Here is a 20,447-nt window from a genome sequence, read left to right as displayed (position 1 = left end):
TCGTGGAAATGCAATTAAAAGATAAGTTTATTCGGATGCAAAAAATATTGAAAGCCAACAGATAAGGAGTCTTCCAAAAGTTCATGGAAAATGTATTATGAAAAAAAAAAACTAGAATGGAAATCAATTTTTGAAACAAAATAAACTTATCTTTAACTTCATTTGCCATGATTTTTTAAGTATTCTGACAGAGACCACAGCATAGTCAAATCCATCTAAACACACTCTGAAAGATAGTGAGCTCCTTTTACCACAGATGTGCCAAGAGAAAATAATTGATAACCTCCTAACAGATGTGCAGTAGCTTTCCTATGGGGAGTTTGACCAGCTCATATTCAAACTGTACACTAACCAGGCAACTCTTGGAAAGAGAAATTATGTGCTTGTTAATAAATTTAGTGCACAGACTTGACTGTGACCATCATTTCTTCCTAAATAGAATTTCTGCTAGTAATGGAGACTGCATAATCTTAAACCAAGATAGGAGTTAAACAGATCAATTATGCATCACATAGGGAGCTTCCCATATTCTTTGTGGGAAAGAAAGGAATTTAAACTTACACAACATGCCCACTCTCTACAGAACGGAAACTTGCCATTTTTAGTATGTTGTGACTTCATGTTTTTTCCTCTCCTGGGCTTGGTTTTTGGCATCTTCACCAATGGAAAAAGCATTATAAAAAAAAATGTCTTTCCTTATGCCAGAGGGTAGGAGTAAATGAAGTTTAAAAAAATGGTTATTGGATAAAGATAGTGTTTCATTTCCAAATGGATACACCCAGCCTTGGGGCAACAGTGAATATACTTCAGTAAAGTTCACCACTCGCCTTCTTGTCTGTACTGTGACCCAGGTCCACCCGCCACGGTAACTGTGGACGGCACCGAGACTCAGACCAGGCTGGTGAAACTCATCCCTGGCATGGAATACATTGTCAACATCATCGCCACCAAGGGCTTTGAGGAAAGTGAACCTCTCTCCGGGTCACTCATCACAGGTGTGTTGTGTTTGGCATTTTGCCTTTCAGAGCTCACGTATGCATGCTGCATTATTTCTCACCTTGCACTATGTGGCTTGTGACTTGGCAGCTGGAGGAAGCTCTTCTTTGTGTAATCCTAGCGGAAAGTGAATTGGATTCAGAGCGCCAAAAGCCTCCTTTCTCTGGCCCATCCCCAGCCTCTGAGGAGCAGGGAATCTTCCATGCATCCTTATCCTTGCCGAGTCTCTGTTTCCTGAAGCATTGTGGGAGACCCCAAGTTTGGGAGTGAGATTGGCCTGGCTTAAAACCCTGTGAGCTGCCAATTAATTTCTCAGGAGTCCACTTTTCTTTTCTGTAAGATGGGCACAATCCAGCTTCCCCCCAGGGTACTGGAGACTCTGTAAATGTCAACAGGTGTACCCTTTAGCCTGCCACCTTCTCGCTTTCTCCTCCTCTTGCCTGGAACCGATGTGAGACTTCATCAAAACAGGTGCTTCACAGGGACAGGTGATGAAGACAAAGCAGCTTCTATTTGGCAACCACTGCATTTCAGCCAGTGATACCAAACCCTTCACATTCAAACCCCACAGCTATTATCATTCCCATTTCACAGAGGAGACAACTAAGACCTGGAGGAATTAAGTACCTTGACCAAACCCACACAAGTAGTAAATGCTGGAGCCAGATTTGAACACAAAGGGTTATTTTCCTGCTATGACCTGATTTGTCACTAGAGAAGAGGGAAATAATGAACCACTCTGAAGGAGAATGAGTGGAACATTTCTCTTCAGACAGCCATGTTTCTAAACAATTTATCCTTTGATCCATGAACAACTGCCCAGTCCAAACCATCAGAGGATCCAAACAATAATCCTTATAGGAAATTTTAAAAATATCCTAGTAGCCTCATAGAATTAATGAAATACAACTAAAACATCCCATCTGAACCCAGAGTCCTGTTTATCCTGCCACATGGGCTCTTACTTTCCCAAAGACATCTTTCATTCATGAATTCTCCATGGCAACAGATCACAAAAGCTGGGTGCATTTCTCCCAAGATCCCACTGTCATCACCAGTTAAAGGAGATTCTGTGCATGCAAGGGATGCAAACAGAAGGAACTCATAGTGGGTCCCCCAATTACTCTGCCACATCCCGACTCCCAGGCCAGTTGTTTCATGTTGAGACTCAGGTGCCTCATCTGGGAAGTGAACGATTGATACTGAGTTCCATCCTCCCACTGCTCCCAAGGAGTAATTGAGTAGCGAACACAAAAACAAAAGGGAAAAAGTGATATCTAGGTTGGCTTCCAAGAGAGGGGTATTGGGCAGTGGAAGTGGTCAGTTAAAAGAGGCACAGGGAAAATAAACCTTGGGTGTCAATGCTTACTCAATTTAAGTCAATTGAAATTCACACCCAAGACTCCAAATAACTTTAATAGCACTTGCAATTATCGAGAATTTCCCTGAGCACATTGCACACATGTTGTCTAATGGGTCTTTATAGCACTCACCCTTTCACAACCAAAGACAGTGACATCTGCAGAAGGGAAATAAGTTTCAAAGGCACTGGGCAGAGAAGCCCCAATAGAACCTAGACTGCTAGCTTCTAGAACCTGGCTCCAGATTATCTGCAAATCACTCAGCTACAGATATTGCCCAATGCCTAGAAAAGCCTTGAGCTGTCTTAACTCTGTCAGGTCTCTAAGGTCTTTCCCTGGGGAAGGTGCTATGAACTGTAATCCTTGTCATGTTTTCAGCCCTTTTCAATTTATATGGCAGCTCCCCACCTGTAATAGCATGTGAAAATCAAACAACACTGAGGAAAAAACCAGCAGAATTATTATCCCCACTTTACAGGTGAGAATATAGAGTCCCAAAGTAACCCAGCCAGCAAGGGAAGGAGTCATGACTCCAACCCAGGTCAACCTGACTCCAGTTTCAGGATTCTAAACCATCTCAGCGTCCTAAGCAGTGTAGACAACAGAGCGGTTGTGGTCCAATGTCCTACCACTTGACTGCCCCCTCTCCCCATCTTTCTTTGCAGCTCTGGATGGTCCGTCTAGCCTGGTGACAGCCAACATCACTGATTCAGAAGCCTTGGCCATGTGGCAGCCAGCCATCGCCGCTGTGGACAGTTACGTCATCTCCTACACAGGAGAGAGAGGTAAGGCCCTGCCCAAGACTCCCCCCACTCAGACAGCCCCGCCACAACTCTTCCACCCCTTCCTCCATTCTCTGTGCCATTTGATACAGGACTACCAAGGCGCATGGGTAGGTTGGAAAGGCCAGTCATGTCCTTGGGACTCTTCAAATGCAACCTCGGAGGAGGCCAGTAGACCACTGAACAGCAGCAACAGGGAAACAAGACCCATCTCCAGCCTCCGCATGTCTTCCTAGTCTGATTCTTCCTCCCAGCTAGTGTCTCTGCCTGTTGGTGAGAGACGCCATCTCTGGCAAGCAGTTCTCATCCTCCACCAAGGAAGAGAGCTCAGACTATTTCAGACTACACTGGGGCGCCTGTGTGTTTTTGAGGCCACAGAAGAGACCCACTGCAGCAAATCTGATTGAAAAATCTGAAATGATTTCTCTTTGTTTTTGCAATCAGCCTTTTCAATTCACCCAGTTGGAAAATCAAACACTCACTCAGGATACCAGCAAACCAAGATCACCAGAGAGTAAAATCAGATACAAATAAGAGAGAATTCTTTTCAATAAACCCACCAGTAATTTTTTAATGAGCTATTCTAGAAAGACCTCTCCTCTTTCAATTGCCTGGCCTATATCAGTTTCATATTTTACAGTTCAGTAGCATTTTGTTTGCGATGACAACCTGCATACTCCACGGTGGAGTATGTGTCTGGGAACACAGGTGCCATTACCTGTGCCTGGTCCTTTGAACATTTTAACTCAGGCCTGGTGACTGCCTGAGAGCATTATTTTATGAAGACAGAGCAAAGCTGGGGGTGGGAACATATTTGGGCTTATTCCTTTGGCCCTTTAATTCTTATTCATGTGAGCAAATTTTTCAGAAAACTTCAGGTGTTTTAAGTCTCAACTGAAATAAGTCAGGGTATAGTTCATGGGAATCACGGAAACTGTGTGTTTGGGTTTCAAAAAGGCTTTGGTCCAGAGGGGACAAGGGGCTCCCGGAGGACAATGTGCAGTGGCCAACTTGTCCCAGTTTGCAAGGGGCTTTCCTAGTTTTCACACTGAAAGTTCCATGCCTCGAAAACCCCTCCGGTCCTGGCAAACCAGGTGGCTGATGGCCTAGGATTAGGAAATAAACAGACACACCTGGCCACTGTGGGTTCATTTCCACCACTGGACGTTGACCCAGAGGGCCTGAGAGTTAGCAAGGAAACATGAGGCTTTGTGGCCCTTGATTTAACCACATTTGGTGAATTACAAAAGGACATGTGAAAACGTTTAAGGAGATGGAAATACTAACAAATGAGTTGATCATTACACACTCTGTGATGCACTGAATTATCACATTGTACCCCATCAATGTGTGCAATCAAGCCATTTTTAAATGGACTTGCGAGTTAATGGAAAAGCAGAGAGAGTAAGCAAAGGAACAAATTAAACTGGGGGTGGGGAGACTCGAGGCTCGGGATGCTACCTGCAACTCTCCTCTTGCCGGTTCTTGTGTGTCAGCCTCAAAGCGGTTCCAGCCGCTTTACCACGTGGAAAACAATTTTCTGACCCCCAGTTCCCCTTCCCTCTGATTTGGTGCCTGGAAAAATCCGCTCTCCATATGATAAACTCTTTGCATATGAGGTGAGTGCCCAGGAGAGGGAAAGGAGCGTGAGTCGTTCCAAAAATCAAACCTGCTTTTCCGCGGGTCACTGGAAGTTTCTGAGAAGGAGGCAGTGCGCTCTTTGCCAAGATCGCTGATGGCTCAGACAGGGAGAGGTAATGGCCTGGCTTCGCGTATTTCATGTGCAGCTCCGGAAATTACCCGCACGGTGTCTGGGAACACGGTGGAGTATGCTCTGACGGACCTCGAGCCTGCCACGGAATACACACTCAGAATCTTTGCGGAGAAAGGTCCCCAGAAAAGCTCCCCCATCACCACCAAGTTCACAACAGGTACGAACAAAGCCCCCTGACAGCCGGGGGCATCTTTCCCAGATGCCCACCCACTGCCTGTGCCTTCAGCGGCAACCCCTGGCCAGCTCTTCTCTCTTAAGTCAGGCCCTTGCAATGTGATGACCTTAGCATCGGTTAAACTCGCCCGTGCCCACTCAATCAGGGCCTGCAGAAACACACCGCTTCCTTTTGAACTGAAATGACCCCGTTCTCCCCACGGGCACGGAAAAGATTTCAAGAGGAGGGCTTATTAAGTGGAAAAACAGTTCTCCCCTCCCCCAGCCCTAAATCCAGCCCTTTATGATCCCTGTTCCAGGCAAGGAAATATTTTTGAACAGAAAGGCAAGTTTTCCTAGATGTCCGTCCGGTGTTTATGCACTGAGACCTTTTTACAAACCTCAGATGGCAGGGAAGTGGTCTCAGGCCAGTGAGTTGGATGTTGGCCCTCATCTGTCCTTCTACCTAGAAGCAAGGGGTTGCTACTGATGTTTGCAGCTGTACCTGTCGGCCCAAATCCAACCGAGACCCGTCAAGACCATGCTGTGCTATGCAAACCCAGCCCTGAGGGTGCTGTGAGCCATGGAAAAGCACAGGGCTCAGTTCTGGGCTAAGACTGGGCCTAAATTAATTTTCCGGGTTCTTGCCTTTTACTTAGAGAAGGATTCTAAATACAGGTGCAAACACGGCGGGCAGTGTGATAAACTTTATTTACAAAGTGAGAAAAATACACAGGCCCGTTAGGGCTTTATTAAGGGAGAACGGGCCAAAGAAAGGGAATCATCATACCCTGTTCTGCTCATCCTGAGCCCATGAGCAGGCGTGCAGGCAAGCATTCTGAATGAGTTATAGAAAAGCGGAAGTGTTTCCGTGGTACCGCCCCCACGTCCCGGGTAGGAGGCAGTACTTCCTGGGGAGGGGTCCCCTGATTGACGGGTAGGTGAACATGGCAACACAGAGGAAGGAGGTACGGCTTCCAGCCCATGAACGTAAAATTATCTGTCTAAGCTTTCCCACATCAGCTTGACCTTCTCATCTATAAGGAAAGGTCCTTGCCCGCAGTCACGCCCGTCAGTGGTAAGGAGCCTCTTGACGCCCAGCTGAGATTCCTGTCCGTCACTTGCTGACCTATGGCGCTATCCCCTGTCGTGTCTTTTCCAGACCTCGATTCTCCAAGAGACTTGACTGCAACCGAGGTTCAATCGGAAACTGCCCTCCTCACCTGGCGACCTCCCCGGGCCTCCATCACTGGTTACCTCTTGCTCTATGAATCTGTGGATGGAACAGTCAAGGTATGTTGAAGAACGTAAACGAGCCTGCACTGCTGCTGGGAGAATGTGCATGGTCTTTAACTCGGTAAAGCATTACCTCATGCTGTTTCTCTGCCCCAGTGCGGATGGGAAGCAATAATAATAATAATAATAAATTAGTAGGGACCAGACACCATGCCAGGCCTTCAGAATAAAACCCTCCAGCCTCCCTCACTCTAAACAGACCCCAGCTCTGCCAGCCAACCAACTAAGAACCACTGCCTACAAGACTTGAGGATGCTTTAGGAGCTGGACTCTTGGTCCTTCCATGTTTCTGAGCAAAGACCAAGAGCTACTTCTGCGTCTTTGCCAAATATTTGATCTCACAGGTTGTTTCTTTATATATTGCAATATATTTTACCATGTGCTCATGACATCAACTTAAATCTGTTTATATTTGTTGTTAATATATTTATATGCTTCCCCATAATTTTTCATCCACTTTAAAAAATTAAGTATTTCCATTTTATTTTTGAAATATATATATATATATATATATATAGCCTCAGATCTTGGGATATATATATATATCTTCCATCTGCTGGTTCACTTCCCAAATGCCTGCAACAGCCAGGGCTGAGCCAGGCTGAATCCAGGAGCCTGAAACTCAATAGTAGGCTTCCATGTGGGTGTCAAGGACTCAAGCACTTGAGCCATCACCCGCTGCTTCCCAGAGTGCAGACTAGCAGGAAGCTGGATTGGAAGTGGAGCCGGCACTGGAACCAGCAACTACCATAAGGGATGCAAGCATCCCACACAGTAACTTTTAACCTTTTCACCAAACACCTGCCCCTCTTTTGCTTTTTAATTTGAAATAACTGTAGATCTTCATTCAAGTGGAAAAAAAAATTAACTTTTACCTTCTAAATTGATATTGAGTTTTTCACTTATCCCACTTTTTATTTCCAAGATATTTTTTCTGATTCTCTGCACATTCATCTTTTTCTGGCATATTGTTTGTGTTTTGTGTTTCATCTTCTTTTACTCACGATACACTTTGTTGGTATTGTATTGTACAGCTTGCATAGTTGCTGCTCTCAACTTTGATGTTTCCCTCTTTCACTGTTGTTTTAGTTCAGTTTGGATTTAGGTCTCCCTCTTTTATGTTGGAATCGACCACCAAGTGTCTGTTGGTCCTCCTTCATCCTTCTGTACTCGAACCAAGAATGAAAGAAGTAATTGGGAGTTCAGCTGCATAGTAAGGGCTCACCAACAGGAGGGGGTTTAGCAAGGAACCAGCAATTTTATTGGGAGGCCCCAAATAGCAGTGCTACAAAGCCTGCGTTCTCACTGTGTACAAACCTTCAGTTCATCTTATATTTCCAGGGCCACACCTCAGCCTTCCCAGGATCTGAGGCCAGTAGATTTGAATCCAGAGCCTCTTCTCTGGCTCAACCTCTCTAGAGAGTAAACCTCAGCTTTCCATCTGGAATGAGAGAGATCAGCCAATCTGTTTCTTATACAAAGCTTCTGAACAAAACAGACCTTTGTCCAGCCACACCCTACAGTGGCCTTCAAAGAATTTTGGCTTTTGTAGATTTTGGCATTCCTGAACTTGCAGAACTCCCTAGCAGATATCAGCCAGCCTCCAATTGGCTCGGCCCATTGTTGTTGAGTAGCCCCTCTCCCCCTGCTTCATCTCTGTTCTGCCCCTCAGGGGTCTCTGCATCACCTACTTTCCATCTAAGCTGCTGTTGCTGTTATGTGTCTGTGGCTGTCTTCTCTTCCATTGCCTTCATGTTGGTGGATTTCTTTGTACCTTACATCCTTTATTCTGATCTTAGTGGGCATCAGAAGCAAGTCAAATGAGAGCACAGAACTGTCACATCTCTGAGGTCCCCTCCCGGTCATGCATTCCAGGATCTGTGTCCACCTGAATCATGAGCCTCACTTCAATCTACCCTGATAGCCTAGGAAACAGCTGCACAGCAGCCTGGAGAGCTGACTGGTAATTGTATCTGCAAGTAATTCAATGAGCCCAGCTTTGTGTCTGACAGGTGATCCTTCCCCCAGGGGCCAGACCTGGGGGCCGCACCAGGGTCGGTGGGTCACTGACATTAAAGAGTCATTCACCCCGAATGCCTTTCCCACATGGCCAATCCACAACTTTATGTGTCTTACTCAAGCAGTCAACTTTGTATAGGACAAAAAGTCCTGGGCAGGAATTCCTTGTGTATCAACTCTTAATGATGAATATGTTTGTTATTGGTGTTGTATACTGCAACCTGCCTAGTTTTTTCTTCCAAGATTTTTTTCTGTGTTTCATTGTATAGTTTGGTTTGGCTTGTGAAACCAGGATGCAAGACTATCCTCTACCACCCAAAATTATGGAGTAGGGGCAGTTCTCTTAGGTTCTCTGACACTCACAGGGTCCAGCCACAAACTACAGGTTGAGTAGGCCACACACCTGTGTTTTCCTGGGTGTCTCTGTTCTGGAAGAGATGCAGGGTAGGTTAGCTCTAACCTTCATGACACGGTGCCTACTGAGTTCTTAAAGTCACCTGTGGACTCGAGAGGTTCCCAAGCTGACTACACAGCAGAATCATCTGGGGAGTTTCTTATCCATGACCCCATTCCTTGCAATGCTCAACTTTAAATTGCATGGCTTAGCACTTAAGGCCCTGTGCAGTCTGGTCTTTGCCCACCTTTCCCACTGCTTCTCTACCTAAAACCATGTATGGTTGAAGTAGGCATTGCCTCTTCACATTATATTAATTTACTCTGCCCCCAGGACCTTTGCTCATGCTGTACTCATCTCATCTCTGACATTCCAGCTGGGCACAGGTAGCCTGGCACAGAGGAAGTACTCAGTGGATTTCTGTTGAATGAATTTATGGGTGAATGAATGTCTCCATCGTTTATACCCTGAGAATCTCTGTGGCTAAAAGCTACTCTCCTCTTCCTTCTGCCCTTAGGAAGTCATCGTGGGTCCAGAAACCACCTCGTACAGCCTGGCTGACCTGAGCCCATCCACCCACTACACAGCCAAGGTGCAGGCACTGAACGGGCCTCTGAGGAGCAAGCTGATCCAGACCATCTTCACCACAAGTAAGAGGGCCCAGGAAGCATCCAGCCGTGGGATCCAACCTGCTGACTGAGTCAAAGCTGCACTTCCTCTTTGACTTCTGCTTCAACTTTTTCAAACAAATCTATGAAAACTATCAATTTCTTGATATAACCAGGAAGCCCAAGGAACATGGGCATGGATGAGGAGGTAGTTTATGGACATCCAGTAGAAGGGAAGAAGGGCTGGCAACAAAACCATCTGGGTTCAATCCCCATTTCCACTGCTTGTTCTGTGTGCCTTAGGAACATCACTTCCATTCTACAAGCCTCAGTTTCTTCATCTGTACAATGGGATTATAATCCTCCCTTCCTTTCGAGGATCTTGTATGGGTCACTGAGGTTTTACAGTTAGTTGTACTCCTAGTGAAGTGTGTGATGCATATAACTGGGTGGCTCTTTAATACGTAGGACTCAATACAAGCTCGGGATCCCTTTTCTTCTCCTTCAACCAATTAGTATTTACAAAGCCTTCCAGTTTCAAACGAGTTCAATGGGCCAGGATTATCATGCCCAACCTCCTGGTGCAGACAGCAAGGCTCCAGAGACTAATTGACCTGCTCAAGGCTGCATTGCGAGTTAGTTAGAGTCGGGCTTGGTAATCCAATGCCAAGAAGCCTACCCTGCCCCTGCCCCTGAGTAACCCCTGCAAGTAGCCAGCAGGCAAGTTGTTCTGCTGCTGAGAGACGGCATCCACTCAGGAGGAAGGGAGGAGCTCCCCTTTGGAAAGCCCTGAACCAGGATACCTTGAGTGCACCCCAGCAATGCCCCACCCTTTACATTTCACTAGACAGAAGAGGATGTATCCTCTGTGCCAATCTTAGGTCAGGTGCTTAGAGCACAAAATAGAAGTGTGTCCTAAAGGAATTTTAAGACTAGGGCTGTGAAATAAATAAGAAAACAGCTCCTGATTCAACCTCAAGGCAAGGAAATGGATGCACATCAGGGGATGGTGTTAGATCAGAAATAAAGAACTCATGACCATCACTTCTCCAGCTCTCGACTAAGCACAGCCCCAAGTTGGCCCCTTTCTATCAAGTGTGTATATTTTTGTATCACATTGCTGAACTTGGAACGTCCCAGGCATTCTTGGTTTATCACCCTTGAATTCCCAGCCTCAGATCAGTTAAATGACCTCTTCAGTGCCACACAGCCAATCAGTGGCAGGTTCAAGACTGGAGCCCTTGTCTTAGAATAATCTAAAGAGGCTAAGATGTGTGTTGTGGGTTGAAATATATTTGTCTGAGGGGCTGAAAGAGCCAAAGCTTTGGTCAGACACTCAAAGCAACTTGCACCCTAATTAAGGTCCCCTGATCCGTGGTTGAGTTACTCACCTGGCTGGTACCTGGATGTCCATCAGGTGCTACTTGGCTGCTTCAGGCAGGTCCAGGTTAACGTGACACGTCCCCTTCACAGAAGCCCTGCTCTTCTACCAATGGATGACTTCCATCATTATAAGGGCTCGAATTGGTTCCCTTATGTCCATAACCTCTAATCCTCACAGTACCTCCAAGGTTGATTTTATCCCCATCTTACATATGAGGGAACAGAGACTCAGAGAGGCCAGTTTGCTTACCCGTGGGAGTCTAGCCAGTAAATTGCTGGGCTGCAATAGGGAAGCTCTTAGCCCATTCCCCCTGCTCTGAGCTTTGTTTTTTTTTTCCTCCTTATCTTGCAGTTGGACTGCTGTACCCATTCCCCAGGGACTGCTCTCAGGCAATGCTGAATGGAGACACAACATCTGGCCTGTACACAATTTACCTGAATGGTGACAAGGCCCAGGCACTGGAAGTCTACTGTGACATGACCTCTGATGGGGGTGGATGGATTGTGAGTATCACCTTGGACTCCAGAATTCTCAGGGCTGGAGAATGGGCAGAGAGGGCCCAGCAGGGGATGGAGGAGGGGTTGTCCCTCTCCCAAAGAACTCTAACACCGATGTACCTGAGGTTTTGCAAGAGAGCACCTGTCACATAGAGGTACTCGGGAATAGGAAAGAAGCTGGGGATATATAAAAGTAATTTCCTTATAATTTATTTCACCTGACCTGCATCTAACTCTATGATATATAAATGACAGGGCTCATCAAAATCATGAGTTGTGTTCATTGGAAAAGACTGAGCATCTACTGGCTTCCAGTCACCGTGTTAGTAGTTTTCCAGGAATAAATTCAACCCCACTACCCTACAAACTGGGTAGGATTTTTTTCTAATTGATAAACTTTTATTTTTTTTTCAGAATAGTTTTAGGTTCATTTTGAAATTGATCAGAAAGCAGAGAGTTCCCTGATACTTCCTGTCCCCACACCATACACAGGGTCTCCCACCATCTACTTCCTGCTCCAAAGTGGCGTGTTTGCCACAAGGAATGAGCCTATGGTGACACATCACTATCACCTCAAGCTGGGGAGTTTATTAAGTTCATGTTTTTTCAGGTGAGATCACCAAGGTTTAGAGAGAGAAAGTGGCTTACCCAAAGTCACAGGGCAAATTAGTGATGGACAGAGTTGTGAACAGGTCCTGTGTCCTCGATCCCATGTTTCTTCCTCTCAGGAAGTTGCCTGCTATTTCTCTCGATAACCTAAGCACACCCAGATTCATTGATTATGTTCCTAGGTGTTCCTGAGACGCAAAAATGGCCGTGAGGACTTCTACCGAAACTGGAAGGCCTACGCTGCTGGGTTTGGGGACCGCAGAGAAGAATTCTGGCTTGGTACTGCATCCCTGCACTTCTGAATCTGAAATATCCCTTTCTGCCCTCCTTGTCATTCTTCCTAACCCACAGTGACCCATGGGGGAAATGAACTAGGAGGGGAAAAGATCTGGTAGTAGGCAGACCACCAGACTCTCAATGGAAAAGACTATTTAAATGGCTGAGGATCTTTCAAATAAAACCCTGCTCAAGGGAAATCCAACCTCCAGGCCAACCTAGGGGTGGGTGTTTGGCACAGTGAGTAAGAGGTGCACATTCTATGTCAGAGTACTTTGGTTCAAGTCCCAGCTCTGCTCCTGATGCTAGTTTCCTACTGATGTGCACCCTGAGGAGTACCAGGTGATGGCTCCCTCATGGGAGACCTGGGTTGATTTGCTGACTCCCTGGTCTAGACCCAACCATTGTGAGCATTTGAAGAATGATTCAGCCATCATCTGTCTACTTGTCCATCTACTCCACTCACTTTTTCCAACAACCATCTACATGGAGCATTGTTCTGTGCGCCATTGCCTTTATCACACATTGCCTTGTATTTCTACTTCTGCCTTTATCACCCATTGCCTTGTATGTGTAAGGAGCTTTAGAGTTTAAAAGATGCTTTGATCACCTTATCCCCTTTGATCTTCTCAATACTCTAGGCTGTTGGAATAACAAAAATGTCAACCCAATTTTACCTGAAGTTCAAAAACATCATCTGTATTTACTTGATGTTGTATCCGTAAGGAACAAACCAAGTTTTAAGCCCAAGTCTGTGTGATGGGAACCTCTTTCAAGTACACCACCTGCAGCTCTTACAGGGTACAATAAAATCAATGGCTTGGGTCACTTTGGCTTCTCAGCAACCCTTGCCTGTCATCCACAGGTCTGGACAACCTCAGCAAAATCACAGCCCAGGGGCAATATGAGCTGCGAGTGGACCTGAAAGACCATGGGGAGACAGCCTTTGCCGTCTACGACAAGTTCAGCGTGGGAGATGCCAAGACTCGCTATCGGCTGAGGGTGGAGGGCTACAGTGGGACAGCAGGTAGGTACAGGGCAGCCACACTCAGAGCCTCCAAAACCACAGAAACCTGGCTGGTGTCTTCTGCTACTTCCTCTTCTCCTTCCTTCATTCAGTCAACAAATATTTGAATACCTAGTAGGTGCTAATGCAGAAGAGCTGTAATTGAAAGGGTTAGGCAGGTGATAGGAAATAGACATAGGGTCGTTGGGAATCAGGCCAACCAAGATAAATTTATAACTACCTTCATTCAAAATCTGTGTCTTTGGTATCCATTTATGAATGTCCATTATATAGAATTGGAAAACCAGTATCTTGGGGTCTTTAATATTCAGCTAATCCAGGACATCTCAATTTATTATGGGCATATGACCAGTGTGGAGTGAGGCCAGGATGCTACATTACTTGTGCTGCTACATTTCTGGTGCTGCTGCTGTTGCTGCTGTATAAACCACGCTTTGAGTAGCAAACACTCTACTCCATCACCTCACTACTTGACTCTCTTCTAAGATACCCTTGCCATGCAGGTCATACAACTCAGCCTGCAGACACTATGACCAGATGCTCCCTACTCCCAATGGGCCCTTTCATTCCTTGTCTGGTTCATAATCCTAGTCCAGGTTTTGAAGATTTCTTTGGCTTGAAATGGCCTCTTGTGTGGTTTTCTGGTTCCACGTTAGAGGAGAAAGAAATAAGGAAAAAGGAAATAAGGAAAATAAAGAAATAAGGAGAAAGAAATAAGGGCCCAGTGGTAAGGCCTTCTGGGGAGCAGCCTCTTAGGTAGCATTTCACCTGCATTATCTCTGCTTATTCCTCAAGAAGATTATTTCAGGAAGGTCCTGCTAGCTTACACTCAAAGAAGCAGGCCCAGGAAAGCTTGTGGACTTGCCCAAGGTGAAGCAGCTCACGAAGGCAATGCAGGTGCCTGCAGAGAACTTTGAGCAGCCCTGCTCTTGGCAACAAAGAGGAAACAGGGGTGAGAGCGGGGACCACCCATGCCCACTTTGAGTGGCTTTTGTTCATGTTTACGAAAACATAAGAGACAGATACTATGGCACATTTCCAACCTCTCTAAGCCCTGAAAGAAAACACCCATAAATGGAAGAATCCCTGGATGAGGGGTTGCCAAAAGCCAGGCTCCCATCTAAGGGAGGCACAAAGCTCTCTTGAGATGGGAGTTTGGTGGTCACAAAGGGAGATACCCAGGGGCAAGTTTGGTTTTCCTTCTTGCATTCCTCAAAGAATTCTGACATTACCTCAGCTGGAGCTGCCTTCAGGCGAGAAGGATATTGTTACATGCAGAGAAAGTCACCCAGCAGGAGGAATGTGGCCCCAGTCCATCTCTGTTTGTATTTCCAATGTCAGAGGAACCTTAGTAATTCGCATTAGCAGGACAACCCTAGGAGGCCTGCATTTCTCTGTGCCTGGCCTCCTGTTTCCTCTCCCTTCTCTTGTTCTGCCTGCCATTCTCTTTTATTTATTTTTTTTTTATTTTATTTATTTTTTTTTTTTTGACAGGCAGAGTGGACAGTGAGAGAGAGAGACAGAGAGAAAGGTCTTCCTTTTGCCGTTGGTTCACCCTCCAATGGCTGCCGCGGCCGGCGCACTGCGGCCGGCGCACCGCGCTGATCCGATGGCAGGAGCCAGGAGCCAGGTGCTTTTCCTGGTCTCCCATGGGGTGCAGGGCCCAAGCACCCGGGCCATCCTCCACTGCACTCCCTGGCCACAGCAGAGGGCTGGCCTGGAAGAGGGGCAACCGGGACAGAATCCGGCGCCCCGACCGGGACTAGAACCCGGTGTGCCGGCGCCGCTAGGCGGAGGATTAGCCTATTGAGCCGCGGCGCCGGCCACTGCCTGCCATTCTCTTGCTCATCAGTCCAACAGGTGCCCAGGTTCCTTTGAAAACTTGCTGTGAAGTATCAGGGTAGAATTCCTCAGCATCTTGATTTTTGGGGGGATACCACACTTGGCCCTGGGTGGGAGTGAGGGGTCACCAAAAGAAATGGCACTGAATCACTCCTCCTATTCAATATACCAAATTACAACCTAGAGTCCCAGATAGTGTGATCTATAAATGAGCTTTTTGTCTAAAAATAAGAGAACATTGGTCTGATAAACACTTCAAAGATATAACTGAATGTTACACAGACTGTTGGGCAACATCTAAATCTTGAAAGGGCTTAATTATAAGTGTGGCTATAAATACTTGTCTGTGAGGGAAGCATTATTAAATGCAGATGTTTCACCTTATTCTCTGAGGATTTTTATATAAAAGGAATGCAGAAAAATCATTTTAAAAACTACATTCATAATAACTAATTGCACACCACTCTCAGTGTTTATACAGGGCACCTTCATGTCCAGTGTCACAGCAGCCCTGGGAGGTAGAATAGACTGTACTTGCTAGTACCATTTTATAGGTGAGAAAACTGAGAGCAAGCTAGAGGCATAACTTGTGCAAGGTCACAAAGGCTAATGAGTAATTGAACTGGAACTGGGGGCTGAGCCTTCGAAAGCCACCTACAGCCACCTTCAGGCTTTTTTTTTTTTTTTTTTTTTTTTTGACAGGTAGAGTAGACAGTGAGAGAGACAGACAGAGAGAAAGGTCTGTTCCCATTGGTTCACTCCCCAAATGGCCGCTACAGTCAGCGCTGCGCTGATCTGAAGCCAGGAGCCAGGTGCTTCTTCCTGATCTCCCATGCAGGTGCAGGGGCCCAAGCACTTGGGCCATCCTCCACTGCACTCCCAGGCCACAGCAGAGAGCTGGACTGGAAGACGAGCAACCGGGACCAGAACCCGGTGCCCATATGGGTTGCCAGCGCTGCAGGCAGAGGATTAACCAAGTGAGCCATGGCGCCGGCCCCAACCTGCAGGCTTCTTTCTTCCACTTCATGCTGCCTCTATCAGAAATGAGCCCTGGGCGTGATGCTCATGCCCTGCCCAGCCCTGCGTTCAATCGTGACTCGAAGGCCAGCGTTGAAGGACCCCGTTGTTTTCACCTTGGCACTGCCCTTCTGAGATTCCAGCTGGGATCTCTCTGATCCACATCTCCTTTCTCTCACTCTCTCCCAGGGGACTCCATGGCATACCACAATGGCAGGTCCTTCTCCACCTTCGACAAGGACACAGACTCAGCCATCACCAACTGTGCCCTGTCCTACAAGGGGGCTTTCTGGTACAAGAACTGCCACCGTGTCAACCTGATGGGCAGATACGGGGACAACAACCACAGTCAGGTGAGAGGACCGTGCGGGCCCTGGGCGGGCAAGGCTTGGGAAGGGACTGGGGACTGGGGAAGGGCAACTCAGCCCCTCCACGCTGGCTGGGATTAGAAGGCACAACCTCAGAGACACAACAAGGGCAACGTGCTTCTCCCAACACCACAAGAAATCTCAGTGGCCCTGCAGATTGGGTAAAAGAGGAATGGTACATGTTGACTCTTGGAGATCCCAGGGAGAACCCCTGGTAGAATTCCAAACTCAAAAAGCTATCATCAAGCAAAATCTCTGAACTCTCACATGAGGCCATTTAGCTAAAGCAGGGATGGTGCAGAGCCTGGAGGTGCCCTGGCCCAGATGTAGCTTCAGAACCCCAAGAATACCTTAAAATGAAGTCCACGGATTTTTTTTTAAGGTACCGAGACCCACAGACAGGTGACATTCCTTGGATCACAGAGAGAAATTAGAAGCAGAGTCAAGTCTCCCCAGTTTCAGTCCCTGGGGCAATCCTAAGCCACATATAACTGTTCCCCAACTTCAGGAGTCACAGAGGCAGACTTTGGAGGTTCCCTTTAAAAAAACAGGTGATGAGAACAAATCCTATAATCCACCCCACACTGAGATCTGCCTGCACCTGCATGGGCCGGAAAGGCAGATAAAGTCAAGTAGAGCCAGCTACTGAGCCAGGAACAAGTCCCTGCCCTCGTCCCTTCTCCAAGGCTTGTCCGCCTTCCAGGGAGAAGGGGTGGAAGTTCTCACAGGGCCATGCCGCATTGGTCCCTGGACCTCAATGATTCTTGCCCGTGCTGCTCTTCAGGATCCCAGGGGCTTTGTAAAAACGCCAAGGTCCAGTTAAATCTGACAGCCCCAGCGATTCTGAGGCTACAATCTCAGGTGGGCTGCAGCATCTCACCTTGTTTATGTGTGCTGTTCTCTTGTGGTTTGTGTGCTTTTTTTCTTTCGGTAGGCTCCAGGGGTGACTTCCGACTGGCAGCAGATGTTGGAAGCTGCTGTTCTCGGTTACCAGTCACTTTGAGACTTGTGTTTATACCTGGGCTGACTGCTAGCAAATAACACCTTTGACCTGAAATGTTGATCTGACCTTGACATCATGGCTGATCCTTCTCCGCACACTCTCACCTTCTCCGTCTCATGTTCTCTTCACCACGTGAGAGAATCACAGCATGGTTTCTCAGGCTCCTGTGACGGAGAAGGCAAGAGTTAAGACATCTCTCGAAACCAGTCCACTGGTGTTTCCATCTTCTTGGGCTGCTTGAATAACACTTCCCCTGGGAGTTTATTCCATTGTCACCCTTTATTGCCCTGTTCCCCCTGTTCCAGAGGCCTTCTACAACAAACAAAAAAGCTACATGTCTTTTCCCATCCTTCCATGGATGACGTAGAAGGGCACACAGGAGTCACAGGAGCTCGGTCCCAGCTCTGGCTCTGCTCGGGCCACTGTAAAGCATCTTACCCTCTCTGTCGTCCATCCCCGTCCCAACACAAGCCTGCTCTTTCTTACAGGGGGTTAACTGGTTCCACTGGAAAGGCCACGAATACTCAATCCAGTTTGCTGAGATGAAGCTGAGACCCAGCAACTTCCGGAATCTCGAAGGCAGGCGCAAACGGGCGTGACTTCCAGGGACAGCTGGGAGAGAGAGGAGTAGAGCCCAGAGAATGGAAAGAAGTTTACCAAAGCATCAATACCGCCGGTCCAACCACCAGGTCAGCCACACTGCGGCCTTTGGCAAGAGTCCCAGCTGACGACGGAGCATCGATGCACTGGTATCACCCACTCTGCGATTCCTTCCTCCACACCAAAGACCACAGCCTCCAGCAGGTTTCTGTTCTGTTGGTGGATTCAGCAAGAATCTGCCAGTGAACAACACAACCGTTTTTACTTCTCTTGGGTGATTCTGGGAATGGGAGAGGGGTGGGTTGTACAATGGTAGTTTATTTTAGAACAAGCCGTATTTTACACAAAGCTGTATAATTAATTATCATTATTTTTGTTAGCAAAAATTAAATGTGTGTCATTGGAAGCTGCCACCCCTCCCCCATCCATTTTTTTACATTTCATACAACAGAAACCAGAAAAGCAATACTGTTTTGATTTCAAGGATATGATTAATATTATTAATATAATAATGATGATGGTGATGCAAACTAAGGATTTTTAAGGAAATATTCCTTTCAAAACACATCTGGACAGTACCTGGTTGTATTTTTTTTTTTAATAAAAGCACAAGTACTTTTGAGTATGGCTGTTATTTTGCCTTTCATGGTTGAGTCTGAAATTCCACCAAAGCCAATGCATTTGAATAAAAGCAGGAATGCTAGAAAGATGAGATGGGGGTGGGGGGGTGGGGGGGTATGGTCCTTTGGGAGGGGCAGGAGAAATAGGAGACTATAGGCTGGGAGAGAGGAAAATATTTATGGGGAAGAGGTTGGAATACAGCTTATAACTTAAGATTCAGCTTCTTGCTCAGCATTTCTTAGAATAATAGTTTATGTTTTAAAATATGCTTTTAGAGGAGGGCATTTGGCACAAGTGTTCCAACGCCACTTGGGATGCCCACATCCCACACTGGAGTTGCCTGTATTCGAGTCCCAGCTCCGCTTCTGATTGCAGCTTCCTACCAATGAACACTCTTGGAAGATAGCAGGTTATAGCTCAATTAGCAGTATTCCTGCCCCTGATGTGGGAGACCGGGATTGAATTCCTAGCTCCTGGCTTCAGCCTAGCTCAGCCCTGGCCGTTGCAAGCATTTAGGGAATGAATCAACAGAATAAAGACTCTCTCTTCTTCTTCTTCTGCTTCTTCTTCTGCTTCTGCTTCTTCTTCCTCCTCCTCCTCTCTCCGTCCCTCCCTCCCTTTCAAATGAACAAAAATAAATAAATTAAGCAATTTTTAAAATAAAACTTGCTGTTATACCCATTTTCTGATGCAACCTCCTTGAAATACTAAGATGTAACCTGAGGTGAGGATTATTGTCAGGCTGCCTGAGTTCATGCCTTGACGCCACCCTTTTCCCTAATCTCTCCCTGCCTCAGTTTCCTCTTCTGAGGATCACATTCTTTCTGTAAAATTTAAATATGCCATCTATATAAGGCCTGTAGCATGCTGCTGTACATTAATTAATTCTAAACTAAGTATTGGCTGTTACTGCTATCATTTTATATAGGATGGACTGGGGTTCATAGAAATACATCAACTTGGCTGTGAGTACTCGCCTGATTAATAACAGGGTAAAGATTTAGGTCCCGGGCCTCCTGGCTCCAATGCACCTGCTGTCTCCCAGGCCGTTGACGAAGGTCTCGCCTTGCTGAGGACCTGTGTGCCATGGGGAGAGAGAGCAGGTTTCATACTGAGGGCTGTGGGGGACGTTCACCAGGATCCCTCATCAGGCCCCCTACAGTCCTGATTTCTTAGAAGCAATGTCTGTTAGAAATATCTCTTGCCCTTTACACTAAAGTCCCCAATAAGGAAGAGAGCCCAGTGTTTCCAGCCTCAGCATATCCAGTAATAGCAGATCTGTTGGCACCCAGCAACCACGGTGAGGCACAACCACCAGGAGCACATTAGTTCATGGAACAATTCCCAGTTCATTCGCCGATGGGCTTGCAGCAAATTGATTAATTTAATGGAAATATTTGTGCTGATGGGCCTCATTCAAATGGAATGCGAGGTCTCAGAAGCGATGATCAGAGGAATTTGCAGCTCCAGCCAGATCCTTCAGTGTGGAGTTTATCTTGCTTTAATAAATGCTGTCTTGTTAGATACACAATTCGCTGTTCCAGACCCTGAGACCTGTTGCTTGCAGTTCCGCCATAGCAACACTCTCCTGGCTGCCGAAACCCAAACAAATGGGCCCCCTGTAACAACCAAGCCTCAAGTGGGAGACTTAACTCTCTCCAGGCTGCAGACTCCGGAGTCCCTAAGCCCAGCTCTTACCCTCTCTGCAGAATTGTAGACACCTCGGCTATCAAGTTGCTCCCCAGATTCTGGCTGCTGACAAAGCCTCATCAAACAGGAGGGTGGCAGATGGCCCCAAATGGAGACCCAAGGGTATGAAG

At 46.8% G+C, this 20,447-nt stretch overlaps 1 protein-coding gene and 2 long non-coding RNA genes across 16 annotated transcripts in view; 1 reads left to right on the top strand and 2 right to left on the bottom strand.

Moving 5' to 3' along the window:
* Window positions 1–4,931, bottom strand: part of LOC127493243 (uncharacterized) — a 129,141-nt gene extending 124,210 nt beyond the window's left edge. Inside the window, exon 1 of the long non-coding RNA XR_007923361.2 lies at window positions 4,809–4,931. This is a non-coding gene — a long non-coding RNA (uncharacterized lncRNA). The remainder of the gene's footprint in view (window positions 1–4,808) is intronic.
* TNC (tenascin C) overlaps window positions 1–18,628 on the top strand; it is a 95,402-nt gene extending 76,774 nt beyond the window's left edge. For all 14 annotated transcript variants that reach the window (XM_017350093.3, XM_017350092.3, XM_017350091.3 and 11 more), the window contains 10 exons: window positions 852–995; window positions 3,023–3,142; window positions 4,927–5,070; window positions 6,229–6,359; window positions 9,293–9,425; window positions 11,119–11,270; window positions 12,056–12,152; window positions 13,015–13,176; window positions 16,225–16,388; window positions 17,895–18,628. In XM_017350093.3, coding sequence (XP_017205582.3) covers window positions 852–995; window positions 3,023–3,142; window positions 4,927–5,070; window positions 6,229–6,359; window positions 9,293–9,425; window positions 11,119–11,270; window positions 12,056–12,152; window positions 13,015–13,176; window positions 16,225–16,388; window positions 17,895–18,005 — 1,358 coding nt within the window. In that variant the 3' untranslated portion in view covers window positions 18,006–18,628. The remainder of the gene's footprint in view (window positions 1–851; window positions 996–3,022; window positions 3,143–4,926; window positions 5,071–6,228; window positions 6,360–9,292; window positions 9,426–11,118; window positions 11,271–12,055; window positions 12,153–13,014; window positions 13,177–16,224; window positions 16,389–17,894) is intronic.
* LOC138845048 (uncharacterized) lies at window positions 7,444–9,297 on the bottom strand. The gene is made up of 2 exons (XR_011381736.1): window positions 7,680–9,297; window positions 7,444–7,526 (listed from the first exon to the last, which is right to left on the bottom strand). It is a non-coding gene; the product is annotated as an uncharacterized lncRNA (long non-coding RNA).
* Window positions 18,629–20,447: the final 1,819 nt, after the last annotated feature.

The sequence above is a fragment of the Oryctolagus cuniculus genome, chromosome 1 (genome assembly GCF_964237555.1).
Source record: "Oryctolagus cuniculus chromosome 1, mOryCun1.1, whole genome shotgun sequence".
Lineage (NCBI taxonomy): Eukaryota > Metazoa > Chordata > Mammalia > Lagomorpha > Leporidae > Oryctolagus > Oryctolagus cuniculus.
Note: the sequence above shows the minus strand (reverse complement) of the source record. Positions and strands in the feature narration are given on the sequence as shown.